This window comes from Gopherus evgoodei, unplaced genomic scaffold (genome assembly GCF_007399415.2).
Source record: "Gopherus evgoodei ecotype Sinaloan lineage unplaced genomic scaffold, rGopEvg1_v1.p scaffold_38_arrow_ctg1, whole genome shotgun sequence".
Classification (NCBI taxonomy): domain Eukaryota; kingdom Metazoa; phylum Chordata; order Testudines; family Testudinidae; genus Gopherus; species Gopherus evgoodei.
The window spans coordinates 677,962-692,473 of record NW_022060059.1 but is presented as its reverse complement, the minus strand read 5'-3'; the positions used below and the strand labels follow the sequence as shown (position 1 = coordinate 692,473).

General features: G+C 47.9%; 1 protein-coding gene across 1 annotated transcript in view; it reads right to left on the bottom strand.

Annotated features, from left to right (window-relative positions):
• Nucleotides 1-575: 575 nt before the first annotated feature.
• LOC115642140 (coiled-coil domain-containing protein 33-like) overlaps nucleotides 576-14,512 on the bottom strand; it is a 36,915-nt gene continuing 22,978 nt past the window's right edge. Inside the window, exon 4 of the mRNA XM_030545564.1 lies at nucleotides 576-642. Coding sequence (XP_030401424.1) covers nucleotides 607-642 — 36 coding nt within the window. The 3' untranslated portion in view covers nucleotides 576-606. The remainder of the gene's footprint in view (nucleotides 643-14,512) is intronic.

Here is a 14,512-nt window from a genome sequence, read left to right as displayed (position 1 = left end):
AAACCCCTTTGCCTATGATGAGTGGCTGATACTGCTGTCTGCCCCAGTGAACAGGGGTTTGATGGAGACTGGGCAGTAGCCATAGACTGAGGCAAAGTGGGGATAGAGGGTGGGGGTCCCCTGGGAAGGGGAAACTCAGTGAAAGGGGTGACTGCTTGGGGGCAGCACTCCACGTAAAAGGGCACCGGGTCCAGGGAGGGACACGGGGCCAGAGGACAGGTGGATCACTGGCCTGCAGATGGTGCTCCGGGCCGGCACCGAGCTAATTCCCAGAAGTCACCAGCAGGAGGCGCCGCAAGAGTGAGTCCACTCATCTACATTCCCCTACAATCCATGGGATGCTTGATTCAGACCTGGGATGTGCTGTTTTTTTCCAGTACTGATGTCAGTGTGTCAACTTGTAGGAATTGTTTAAAGCCTTGCTCATGAGGCTATTTATGGTGTGTCATCCAAGAGCCAGAAGCAATTTAATCTTGGCTACATACAGTAGTTGATAGAGAGATTGAAGCTGCATGGTTCTGGAATGGAGGAGATTATTGATTCTCTTTTCAGGATGATAAACGGTGACTAGAAAAACAAATTCTGATGATCGGTCCTGACCTTCCTTCAGTCATCCTTCCAGTGTTCAGTGATGACGGACCTCTGCCAATAAAACAGAAACAGCACATACACTCCTGCTATGTAAACGGTTAGCAGTAACTTGTGCGTATGGGAGACATAGGCTTCAATCTACTCCTCTCCACAGAGTAATACTAAGCAACAAGTCTGTACCAATTTCTCACCTCTCTCCCCCTAGAGAATATAAGGACAAATTTTCAGAAAGGGCCCACAAATGGAGCCCAATTTCCAGCAATGTACCACTCCCATATGGACACCAAAACAAAAGGCCAGATTTTTCACCTGGCATGTTGGGGGCTGAGCCTTGGGAGAAAATCTGACTGGTATTTAGGTGCCCAAATAAGAGCAAAGATCTTTTAGAAATCTGGCCCCTACAGTGGCTGCTGAACCCTTGAAAATCTGTCCTGAGGGGTGCTGGAATGCAGGGGCCAAGGCTCTCCCACTTTTTAAAGCGGACATGCCTGGCCCATCCACTTTTCACCATGAGCCTGGCCCACTGCCCCTCCTTTTCCATCCGAGGCCCTGCTCAGAGTAAGAGCTGCCTGGACAACTGTGGGGAGCTGCAGACCCTCCATCTGCCCTGGGTAGAGGACCTGGAGGGCAGGGCCACAGGATGGGGGCCGTTCTCGGGCCACCCCACCCCAGGCAGGTGGATGGGCTTGAGCTCCCCAGCCTGGCTCCCTCTTGGCCGGTGTGCGTGGCCTCAGAAGGAAGAGGAGAGGCAGGGGCAGAGCCTCAGAGAGAGTGGGGGCTCATGCCACCACCTCCTCCCTCCGTTTTAGGAAGAATCCGTCGCCCCTGTCTGTCCCTATATCTTCAGAAGAATTATCCTGCTACTTAGGATGACAACCCCAAGTATGATAATGTGTCACACTAATGAGAGAGAAAGAGAGAGAGATTCCAGTTAATGCTGCTAAAGAGAGATGGCCGAGGTGGGGGTGAAATTAGCACCGAGGGAAATAGCTAAACTACCAAGTCTGATTGAGGAGTAGTTGTCTCTAGTACTTTGAATGTATTGGAAATTCACTACCCAAAATGGACTTGTGTCTCAGCCAGTTGGCCTGCATCATGTAACTGAAAAATAACAAGTTTGTGATTGTCATGAAGTATAATGGAAGGATTTTATTTTCTCTTCTTCTGCTTTATTTATTTAACTTAGAAATCCAGGTCTTTAGCCCAGGAAGTTAGGAGCATATGGAAAGCTAGTGAATTTATGCCCTCACGAGAGACTGAAAATTAAGAGGGGATGGGGTTTTAATTCAGATTGTTTAAAAGATCTGCTTTGTTAGCATTTATTTAATTCAAATCCCAAATCAACAGTGGGGAGAAAGGAGCTCTTTGCTAAAGATGTAATAGCCTCTCCCCTTTGATTATGGGCTCATAACACTCACACTTCCAGGAGAACCTCGTAAAGACAAGACTTGACATTATTCATCATTCTGGTGTGAGGATAAAACAAGCAGGAAAAAATCCTTACCTTCATTATCCCCTACCACCACCAGTGCAACCTGTCAGTCCTTATTTATATGTTGAAAAAGGAACCTACACTTAACAATTCCAATTGCAAGTCATTTTATAGCACAAAGGACCAGAGGGCCCCCTTCTGCTTCAAACCCACAGGAGATACTCCCCCAAATTTATAATCTGCACGCCCCAGTGCTGCTCCCAGTTTTACTGATGGAGGAACCACTCAGCTGGTGCTAAAGAGACCAAGCAGAAGCATACAGGGGGGAAAAAAACACACAGATCTGAGATATTTATGCTGCTCCTTGGGCTCCCCTGTACCTAGAATCTCCCATTACTCCAGTATCTGAACACCACACAATTCTTAATGTATAGAACCTCCCAATGGCTCCAAGAGGTAGGGCAGAGCTATTCCAGATGGGGAACTGAGGCAAGTTGCTTAGTCTCTCTATGCCTAAGGTCACAAAGGAATCTGAAATAGAAGCAGGGAACTGGACCTGATTCTCCTGAGTCTCAGGCTAGCATGCTAATTCGTGGGCCATCCTTTGTCCCCATTACCCTTGGCTGCCAATGCCTCCTTGCCTGTGTATGGCTCCTTCTGGCCTCTCCTGAGTAGCTCTGCCAGCTTGCAGTGAGAGCCCACAGCAATTGAAGCCTGATCCTAAACCCTCAAAGGCAACAGGAGACTTTCCATTCACTTCAGTATGCTTTGGATCAGGCCTTTAAGTCTGACCCTGTGCCCCTTAATCCCCACAGGAGCGCAGACTGGGTGGGGCTAAGGTTCAGGGAGGAGAGGCTGGGTTCCTGCTCCTCTCCGGAGTTCAAGGGTCAATCCCGGGACTTCCCAAGAAGATAGCTCGTGTCTCTCCCCTTCTCACTCCTGCCTGTTTAATGATTGATCTGGTGTGCAATAAGACATTGACCTGGAAGGGGGATTGGTAGATTGGGATCTTCCATTACAAAGCATTAGGCAGCAAACGGGTTAAACACAGACATTACAAGCTGTGACAGCTGCATAACAAGGGCCAAGGAGTTGATCAGTAACTGTGCTGAACAGCAAACTCCATGGGGAAATGAGGATCTGGAAAACAAGGTTCTCTCCCTGGAAAATTGCTGGGCCAGATCCCCAGCTAGTGTCGACTGGCATCACTCTATTGAAGCTGATGGAGTGATGCTTATTCCCACCAGCTGAGTCTCTGTCCCATCAGGCCGGCAGGCTTGGATTGCAGTGTTCAGAAGGGGAAGGCTGTGTGCTGCCAAGCTGGCAGGATGGGCAAAGGGCTGGGGATAAAACATGAATTGGCCCCAATCACAGCTCTCTCACCTCACCCAGCTCTCAGTGCCTCAGGACCCTGCCATCACTAGCTAAGCAGGAAAAGCAGTTCTCGTGGAGTTTCCAGACCAGAGGAGATCAGCTAAGTTACAGTGTCTTGGCCCAGGAATAACACTCTATTCTGCTGCTCTGGTAGCTTTTCACACTTGCTTTGCACAAGTTTACATGACAGCACAAAGTGTAAGGCAGTGGGAGATCGGGCCCCAGTTCTTAGAGAACCAGATCTTGCTCTCAGCTGTCCCACCAGTTGAGAGCAGCTTTAAATTGTACCAAGGGCTCCATAGGATCCGTAATGGAAGAAGTTAGGGTCCATGCTGATCAGAGCATCCTCTCACTGCCTCGGCCACACTCCCTCCCCATCTTAGCATCACCCACATTTTGGTTTGTACTGGCCACACATGAGCTGCACTAACTGGAGTGTGTGTGTTACAGGTCCCTGCCTGTGTCAATCCCCACATGGCTCCATATAGGCAGCCCTGGCTCTCCAACTCATGCTTTTAGCTCTGAGGGGTCCCCAGTTCAAATGCCTGGGGTGTCAGCCAAGACACTTGCTCTCACAGTTGCACTGCCAGGGTCTGTGCCCGTGGAGAGCCCAGGGTGTGGCTGGCCCAGGGTGCAATGCTACTTCTATGTGATGGATTCAGAGCTTTCAGCTTGACCGCAGCAGGTTGCCCTTAGACAACAGCTGAGCTGTTGCTACTCTCTGTTCATATGCTTTCTGCCTTGCGTTCCCTTTACTCCTTATTTAATAGAAGCAGCTGCATAGAAACAGGACTGTTGTTTCTTTCCTTCTTACAAAACAAAAATGTGTGTGAATTTAGTACAGGTAAGATCGCTGGAGACTGGGGCAGGTACAGGGTCAGTTCCCCTCCCCACCCACAAAACCTCCTGGCCACCTGCCCCACTCCTGTCCTGTAGAGCCCAGGGCCTGTGAAACCACTAGGCGGACTATGTGGCCACCTAGGGAGCCAAGTGGTTGGGGGCGCCAAAAAGTGGTGCCCCCCCAATTTTTTTTTTTTTAACAGCGGAGCACAAGGCTGATGCTGATGCTCCTCGGCTTCTGGTTCCAGAGGGGCTGCCCACGGTGCGGCCAGTTCATCTCCCCCAGGGAGCAGCCGGTGGCAGAGCAGGGAAGGGGAGGGTCTAGCACTAGCAGCAGTGCCTTCTTCCCCATGCTGCGGGCCGAGCTGGGCTACCTGTCATCCCTGGGGCTCTCAGCAGGCTTGGGCATGGGGGGGCTGGCTGCCTCCAGGGCCAGCTCCAGGCCCCAGTGCACCAAGCACACGCTTGGGGCGGCATGCCATGGGGGTTGCTCTGCCGGTTGCCAGGAGGGCGGCAGGCGGCTCCAGTGGACCTCCTGCAGGTGGTCCCTGCGGAGGGTCCGCTGGTCCTGCGGCTCTGGTGGACCTCCTGCACGTGTGCCTGCGGGAGGGCCACCGGAGCCGTGGGACCAGCGGATCCTCTTCAGGGACACCTGCAGGAGGTCCACTGGAGCTGCGGGACCGGCGAGCGGCAGAGTGCTCCCCACGGCATGCAGCCGTGCTTGGGGCAGCGAAATGGCTAGAGCCAGCCTTGGCTGCCTCTGCCACTGGTGAGAGCCCCAGGGGCAGCGGGGATCCTGGCTTGGCCCGCAGTGCAGGGAAGAAGGAGCTGCTGTGCTCTGCTCTTCGGGCAGAAAAGCTGGGTGTCTAGGTGCCTGCAAGGTACCTAGCCGGGCCATCGGGAGCCGCACGGGCCCGCGGAGCACCAGGGGTGGGCAGGTCCAGTCCCTGGCCTGGGGAATGGTGTATGTGGGAGCAACCCGGGCACCCCTCTCCCAGCCAGCACCACCCCCTCCAACACCCACCGACCAGTTACCTGCTCTCCTGTGCACCCCTCAGCCCAACAACCCACCCTGTCCTGCCACTTTTGCCTCTGGGCAACCTCCACCCAGCAACCCCCTGAGACAGCCATGGTCACCCTCATCCCTGCATCAACCTCAGGACCCCCCTCCGCCCCCCAACTGCCTGCCATCTCCCTCCTGTGCACTCCTCCCTGCCACCTTCACCCCCCTGCAACAACCCTGGGCACAGACACACCCCCACCTGCCAGCCCCTTGCAACAACCCCCTCCTGCTCACTTCTTCCTTGCGCCACTCCTTCCCTGCCACTGCACCCCCTGCAACAAGCCCTTTTTGCCTCTGTGCAATCTCTTCCCTTTCACTACACCCCCACCCCCTCCACCCTTTGGCCACATCCACCCCCTTCAACAATCCCGTGCACCCGCCTCTCTGCCACCTTCATCCCCTGGAAAAGCCCCCATATGACCCTCCTCTTTGCAGCCCCCCCCCCCGTGCCCCCTGCAGTTTGTGAACATCTGGGCCCCTGGGGGGAACTTGGCCATAGGAAGGTGGGGGCTGGACATCGAAGGGGGAGCGCAAGGTGGAAGTTTCGCCTAGGGCGCAAAATATCCTTGCACAGGCCCTGGTAGGGACCTACCATTAGAGGCTGGGAAGTGATCCAGACTTTAGGGCTGTTCTTCTCCTTGTTGAGACTCCTTAAAACCCAACTCGAAGCAGCTACAGAAGAGCTGAACGCCTGATGCTGATCTCTCTCAGCATTGTGTAAATCAGGAGCAATTCCCTTGAAATCAGGGCAGTTCTCTTCCAGTGTAAAAGGGGGGTGAGCAAGAGGAAAATCAGACTATGGGCCAGATTCTCTGATGACCTGTACCTTGTCTGATCATTTACACCCACGTAAAGCAGTGTAAAATGCTAGCAAATCAGACCTGTACACCTAAAATGCAATGCAGAAGCAGACCCTGGATCTACAAGAGCCCCAGACCCAAGAGGTTTGATTACAATCACCCTTCAATATTCCCCGATCACTAGGGACCAGAGATGGGCTCCAGTCAGAGGCAGAATTTGCATCTGGATCTAACACACCTTGAACAATGGGGGGACATTCAGATCTGGAGCTTTACTTCAAGCTCGTTGCAAAGGCACTGGCTGCTTGCAAAATAGAGCGCTAGATCCTGGTCTGGATTTCCAGCACCCCTAAACAGGGGCAGGGGCTTTTCAGATCCCAGGCGCTGATTCAGGCTCACCTCTCGGACTTACAGCAGCATTCAGTTCTTTTTGCCATGCTCTTCTTTGTGGATCAGTGATTCCTTGTCTGTCTGTCTCCTCTGCTCTCAAGAACAACTGGAGCCTTGGAAATAATCTGATTTGAGGCTGCGAAATCTCATTTGCAGATGTATTAATGCATGGCTGGGATGACACAGGCCCCATCCTGTCTCCAATGAGTGAAACACAGAAAGCAATCTACCCGGGAAATGCATCTCCAGAAACAGGCGCGGGGCGGGGGAGCGGGGCACGTCGAAAGCAATTACGGTTAAGAGGAAGATTAAAACAATATCTGCGCTATTCTTCCTCTGACCCCATCGCCCAGCTGCAGAAGAAAAGTGCTGAGCTACACAACAGCTTCCAGAGGATTCGGCCTTTAAACCATGACTTAAAGTCAGCTTCTTGCAGAATATAATTAAAGGAGCTGAGGTGCTCATTCCCATTTGCTGGCTATATAAAGCAAAGGCATTTTAATCACAATGTTGTTAAAACAACAGATAAATAGGACAGCCAGGAGTATACCTGGAAAGCACATCCCACAGCATGGAGAATAGTGCTACCAAACACATCAAGGTGAAAGCTTTAGACATTATGATTGTGTTGGGTGTAGCTATGTAACTCTTTGGACTGTTTTCTCCAAAATGTGCCTTTAAATATCAAAGGAATCTCCCCTCAGTTGGGACAGATGTCATTTCATTCTCAAAGCTGCTGCAGCTTTATTTATTATTATTTCTATTGCAGCATCATGGACCAGGACCCCCATTGTGCCAGGCCCTGTACAGACCCAGAACAAAAAGATGGTCCCTACCCCTTTGAGGAGGGGTTGGACTAGATGACCTCCTGAGGTCCCTTCCAACCCTGATATTCTATGAGACAAAGGTATACACAGGCAGACTGGGGCATACAAGGAAACAGTACATTGGAAAGACACACACTGTACCGTTTTGTGGAGACTTCACTTTTTTTTTTCTTTGCTCTGAAATAAGTCCCCCCAGAGTGAGAAAAATACAGTGACTCTGACAGAAAGAGATACAGGGTTTTTTTAAAGTGAGCTTTAACAAAGTGCTGGATTCAAAGATGTGGATTCTCCTCATACCACACCAAGCCTAAATCCAGACAGGGCTGATACAGTACAGACACATGAAACATGAACAAAAGGGCCACACCTCCAGGGCAGTGTTGGAACTATTCATGTGTTTAAAGTTATGCATGCGCTTAACTGAATCAGGGCTTAAGTCAGTGGAAGAGTCTGCAACAGACTCCAGAATTCCTGGGGTCCCTGTTCACCACACAAACCCCTAGGCAACTCTCCCTCTTTGATGTGCAGACAAGTTGTCTCACAACTGGCAGAGCAGCCTCATTCAGAAGGGAAGAGAGCATCACAGTCAGCATGCACTGCCTGCTGCTGGGATGCCAAATGGTTGCTGACTGGACGCTGGAGATGTAGGCACCCAGATATTATGGTGATGGGTGCCAATGTAATGCTATGCTGAAAGATGCTAATGACTGCTAGCAGGTAAGCATTGGACCCCATAAAATCACAGACCTTATGAAACCCAGTAGATGCAAGCACTCTCTTTCAACATCATCAACAGGAGCAATTGACCCACCCTCTGTAATAACAGCTGCAGACAGGGTGGTGATTCCCAAAGTAGTAAGCAGCATGGCTAGGCAGGAGCTAACTCAGGGAGATTTACAGGAGTTTACCTGGTTGCAAGCATAGGGGCTAGGAGAGTGGTTGCAGCCTGTATCTGATGGAGGCAGAAAACCAAGAGAAGCAATGTTAAGTGTGACCCTGAGAAGAAATAACAGGATGAGACTTCTTGGGCACAGAACTTGCTGGGATGTCAGACCTGGGGATTTCTGAGCAACAAAACTGCTTGCTGTTTGTTTCTGTTATGCTCAGGGAAATATAACTGCATGTACATTTTTTGCAGATAAACCACAAAGAATATACCTAACTTTTATCACTGATTTCTTATCCTAACAAAATAAACCCTGCGAGCTCCAAATTTTGGCTAACGTCAGGCTAAAGGATACAAGATAATATACACACATTCACACTCACACTTGGAGAGCACCAAGTTTAATGATGGACCAAGGCAATTAAAAAAATTCTTTAAAAAAGAAACACAACATAATAACCATTGTATTTTCTGCAGCTCCAATATGCTACATTAAAACCATTCAGAGAAAATGACGAATCAGCATTAAAAAAACCCCAACCACATAAATAGATCCCCGACCTAGTGAAATAAAAGCAATCAATGCAAAGAGAAAGGAAAGAAACTGACACTAACCCTGTTTTACTTATGATTTTATCTCAGCCCAGTCACTGATCCTTGTTGCTATATTAACAGGGTAATTGCTACAGGGAAGAAATGTAGCTTTTGTGCCATGTCAATGACATTTGCAGAACCCGGTTACAGCATACAGTGGGGTTTGGTGGGGCTTTATTATCTGAGTTGTTTCCTTGAGGGGGCCCTGTGGGAGCTCATTAGAGATCACATGAGTTTTTTGGTAGCTGGGGGCAGGGGGATGACTATTTATTCTCTTCTCCCTCCTCCCCAACCCTTCCATCCCATATCAGCATGCTGAGAGAAGTGAAATTTTCAGGGAGAATGTTAAGCTGATTTCTACAGAGAATGCAGCTGCCGTGATCCTGGAATCCCTTTGGGCTAAAATTTGCTGAATTCATTGTCCATTTATGTAGAAAAATCCCACTTCACCTGTCAAATAATTAAGTCAACTCACTGCCTGGCGCTCCCATTGTCTGCTCCATTAGGAGAGTTTTACACTTTCTATATTTGTCAGTGATGCTGGTATAATTTCCCTTCCCCCTCCATATAAAAGGAAATGATTTTCTCTTTTTAATCCCATTTGCTTGTCTCACAAAAGCAGACGTTTGACACCTAAAGAGGGATCATTACATACAATGTAGGAATACGAAAAGGCAATGGCGTGTTTGTTCTTCCAGCTGAATGCAGGGTTGTGCCTCTCAGTATATTCTCCAGTATTTTGTCCATTCCAGTCTTAGGCCTGGTCCACACTGCAGTTAAATCGATTTAAACAGCGTTAAATCGATTTAACGCTGTACCCGTCCACACTACAACACACTTTAAATCAATTTTAAGGGCTCTTAAAATCAATTTCTGTACTCCTCCCCAACGAGAGGAGTAACGCTAAAATTGATATTACTATATCGATTTAGGGTTAGTGTGGACGGAAATCGAAGTTATTGGCCTCATCATTTTACAGTAGCTACCCACAGTGCACTGCTCCAGAAATCGACGCTAACCTCGGACCATGGACGCACACCACCGAATTAATGTGCCCTAGTGTGGACGCATAAAATCGATTTTATAATATCGGTTTTATAAAATCGGTTTTAGTTATTTCGATTTTATGCTGTAGTGTAGACGTAGCCTTAAATGAATCAAGAAATGGCAGGTCCAACATTTCCTTTGAGAATTATTTTCTGGTCTGGCAGATGTCATCACTAGGGAGTTACTCCAGAAATCCATGCTAAATTTTCCTTTACTTAGTTTCATCTCACAGGAACTGCCATACTGGATCAGAACCAGCCTCTACCTTGTTACATCTCAGATCTCGCTGCACATTTCCACTTCCATCTGCTGGGCTTAATTTAGCCAAACACCACACACCTTTGGCTTCATAACTAGAGCTCCCCCAATTGTTTTCCATCAAAAACGTTCTTCTGATGGGCAAATGTCTTTTTGACCAAAACTAGACAGTGTACTGGAAAATGGGGATTTTGCGTCTGATGAAAATTTAAAAAAAAAATTCAAATTTTTTTATTTTGTTTCATAGAATCATAGAAGATTAGGGTTGGAAAAGACCTCAGGAGGTCATCTAGTTCAACTCCCTGCTCAAAGCAGAACCAACACCAACTAAATCATCCCTGCCAAGGCTTTGTCAAGCCGGGCCTTAAAAACCTCTAAGGATGGAGATTCCACCACCTCCTTAGGTAACCTATTCCAGTGCTTCACCACCCTCCTAGTGAAACAGTGTTTCCTAATATCCAACCTACACCTTCTACACTGCAACTTGAGACCATTGCTTCTTGTTCTGTCATCTGCCACCATTAAGAACAGCCCCCCTCACTCTTCTTTTCTACAGATTAAATAATCCCAGTTCCCTCAGCCTCTCATAAATCATGTGCCCCAGCCCCCTAATAATTTTTGTTGCCCTCCACTGGATTCCCTCCAATTTGTCCATATCCCTTCTGTAGTGGAGGGACCAAAACGGGACACAATAATCCAGGTGTAGCCACACCAGTGCCAAATAGAGGGGAATAATCACTTCCCTCGATCTGCTGGCAATGTTCCTACTAATATAGCCCAATATGCCGTTGGCCTTCTTCGCAACAAGGGCACACTGCTGACTCATATCCAGCTTCTCATCCACTGTAAACCCCATGTCCTTTTATGCAGAAATCCAGATCATCCAGATAATTAATAAAGATGTTGAACAAAACCAGCCCCAGGACCAACCCCTAGGGCACTTCGCTTGATACTGGCTGCCAGCTAGACATCAAGCCGTTGATCACTACCCGCTGAGCCCAACAATCTAGCCAGCTTTCTATCCACCTTATAGTCCATTCATCTAATCCATGCTTTTTAAACTTGCTGGCAAGAATACTGTGGGAGACAGAATCAAAAGCTTTGCTAAAGTCAAGGAATAACACGTCCACTGCTTTCCCCTCATCCACAGAGCCAGTTATCTCATCATAGAAGGCACTTAGGTTAGTCAGGCATGACTTGCCCTTGGTGAATCCATGCTGATTATTCCTGATCACCTTCCTCTCCTTCAAGTGCTTCAAAATGGTTTCCTTGATGACCTGCTGCATGATTTTTCCAGGGACTGAAGTGAGGCTGACCAGGCCTTCTTCTTTTTTTAAAGATGGGGATTATATTTGCCTTTTTCCAATTACCAGGACTTCCCCCGATTGCCATGAGTTTTCAAAGATAATGGCCAATGGCTCTGCAATCATATCAGCCAATTGCCTCAGCACCCTTGGATGCATTAGATCTGGATCCATGGACTTGTGAATGTCCAGCTTTTCTAAATAGCCCTTAACCTGTTCTTTCACCACTGAGGGCTGCTCACCTCCTCGCTATACTGTGTACTTCAGCTTTTTCCACATCATCTGTCACTAGGTTGCCTTCCTCATTCATTAAGGGTCCCACACTTTCCCTGAACTACTTCTTGGTGCAGTAAAAAACAGAAGAACCAACCAAGCATTTCTCTTACTTATTACTCCTCTTCTGCTTTCTCCAGTGGGAAAAATTGGGAAGAAAGTGCTTTTTTCTACCAAATAAACTTTTAAGTCAGTACTTTCTTCCAGTAGTGTCCCACAACCAGTGCTTCAATAGAAGGTAAAAATAAGAAACCTAAGTAGAAGAATTCAGTTTTGCATGTAGTTCTGAAAGCTGTGAGATCCATGATCATTCGTATCCCTTGCAAGAGTGAATTGCATAGTCTAGTAGATCTGGTGCCAATGCAGCAAAGAATCCTGTGGCACCTTATAGACGAACAGACGTTTTGGAGCATGAGCTTTCATGGGTGAATACCCACTTCGTCAGATGCATACCCACTACATGCATCTGACGAAGTGGGTATTCACCCACGAAAGCTCATGCTCCAAAACGTCTGTTAGTCTATAAGGTGCCATAGGATTCTTTGCTGCTTTTACAGATCCAAACTAACACAGCTACCCCTCTGATACCTGGTGCCAATGACATTTCTGTCTCCCCCCTCACCAGCCTGGAAGTAGTTACCTCTGCTAACATTCTCCCTGTTTTAAGACTATTGGTTGACAATGTCACAGCTCTCATAAAACATCGCTCTAATGGGGTATCACAGGCATGGAGGGAGAAACAGGATCTCTTGGGTGGCTATGGTGTGCAATATCAGGATAGAGCTATGGGGCCCAGTGTATGGAGAGGAGTATTTGATTGATACATGTACGGTGGCCTATGGTGCTAAGCCAACAAGATGCTGTGGTGTTTTTTAATCAGCTGGAGATTTTTAAGGAGTGTTATCTTTAGTCCCAGGTAGCACATGCTGCAGTATGCAAGCCTGGAGGTCCTAAATGTATAAGTCACGGGGCTGGGTTTGTATCTGATATGGTGCAGCTGCAGCTGGAAGTGTGTGCCTCTTACCCCCATGGCTGCTTGTACATCAAGCTGCATAAGGGAGTCCAGAAGGACCAAAGGCTGACCACTGCATCAGCAACTCGAGGGACAAGGTGAGGGAGGCAAGATCTTTTATTGGATCAACTTCTGAAGAAGAACTCTGGGTAAGCGCAAAAGCTTGTCTCTCTCACCAACAGAAGATGGCCTAATAAAAAGAATTTACCTCACCAGCCTTGTCTCTCCAATATCCTGGGACCAACACAGCTACACCTCCACTGCAAATTAGCGATCAGAAAGCAGATGCCCTCTGTCATAAACAGATAGTTAAGGGTTAATGTCTCTTTTATCTGTAAAGGGTTAACAAACAGGGAACCAAACACCTGACCAGGGGACTGATCAAGAGACAAGATACTTTCAAATCTCGGTGGAGGGAAGCCTTTGTTTGTGTTTTTTGGGTTTGGCTTTGTTCTCTCTGGGTCCTGGAATGGACTAGACGTGCAACCCGGTTTCTTGCTAATCTCCCTGCTACAGTCTCTTATATATTCAGAATATTGAATAATTAGTAAGAAAGGCGGTTATAGTCTTTTTGATTGTTTTCTGTATTTGCAAATGTGTAGTTTGCTGGAAGTATTTTAAACTGTTATTTTTGCTGGGGGGAGGCTTCTTTCTAGTGTCTATAAGACCCTGTAACTTTTACCATCTAAATTACAGAGATAACTTTTACTTTTTTTTCTTTCTTTTTATTAAAAGTTTTGCTTTTTAAGACCTATTTGATTTTTTTCCCCTTGTTGAGGCTCAAGGAAATTGAGTCTGTACTTAAGAGGGAAGGAGAAGGGAGGGGTAGAGAAGGGGGGAAACCACCCTGATTTCTCTGTGTTGTGATTCAAGGAGTTTGAATCACGGTGATCTCCTAGTGTACCCAGGGCGGGAAAGATCTGGAAGGAAGAAAGGAGAAGGGGAGGGAAATGGTTTTTTCCCCTGTGTTGTAAGACTCAAGAAATTTGGGTCTTGGGGTCCCCAGAGAAGGTTTTTGGGGGGACCAGAGTGCCCCAAAACACTATATATTTTTGGGTGGTGGCAGTGTATCAGATCTAAGCTGGTAATTAAGCTTAAAGGAATTCATGCTGGTACCCCAATTTTTTGGACTCTAAGGTTCAGATTGGGGAAAGATACTATGACATCCTCAGCAGTGGGGAACGCTAGAGGAGGTAAGTCTCTCAAAGTGCTTCTTTCTTCCCAGCAACATCCCTTTAGTCTGAGCCAGTGGCTCCTCCTGCTGGTGATCTCTGCTAGACACTGAAAACACTGATAGATGCTGCTGAGAGTTTCCCATACCATCTTACCACAGTGTTTGGGACCATTCTTAGAGCGGGACCTATCCAAGGACCCCAGATCCCAATTGCTCCAGTCTCCACGGGGTGGTGCCCATTCCTGTACCACATTAGAGTATATATACATAAAGAGGCTGTGCTGTGCCTCTGCTGTGGGACTGGGATTATGAGAGGTTTCCCTTTTCTTTCAGGGCTTATAGCAGGCCTGGCTAAAATTAGTGCCTTTGCCATCTGCACCCCAGGAATTTCACTTATTTTGCAAAATATTGGTGGAGACTCAGAACCTCTTGATATGGAAGCGATGAAACATTGAAGAGTCTGGTTCAACAAAAGGTAAAAGCTTCTAGTTGTGGGAGGTGTAGCCTAGAGGCAGCCTGGCCTAGTGAAGTGAGCAGAAGTCTGGATGCCAGGATCTCAGGAATACTATCCCTGCTCCTCCCATTTCCTGCTCTTACTAACACTTTGCCCTTAAAAAAACAGCATTGTTCAGTGGTTAGGGCAGCTG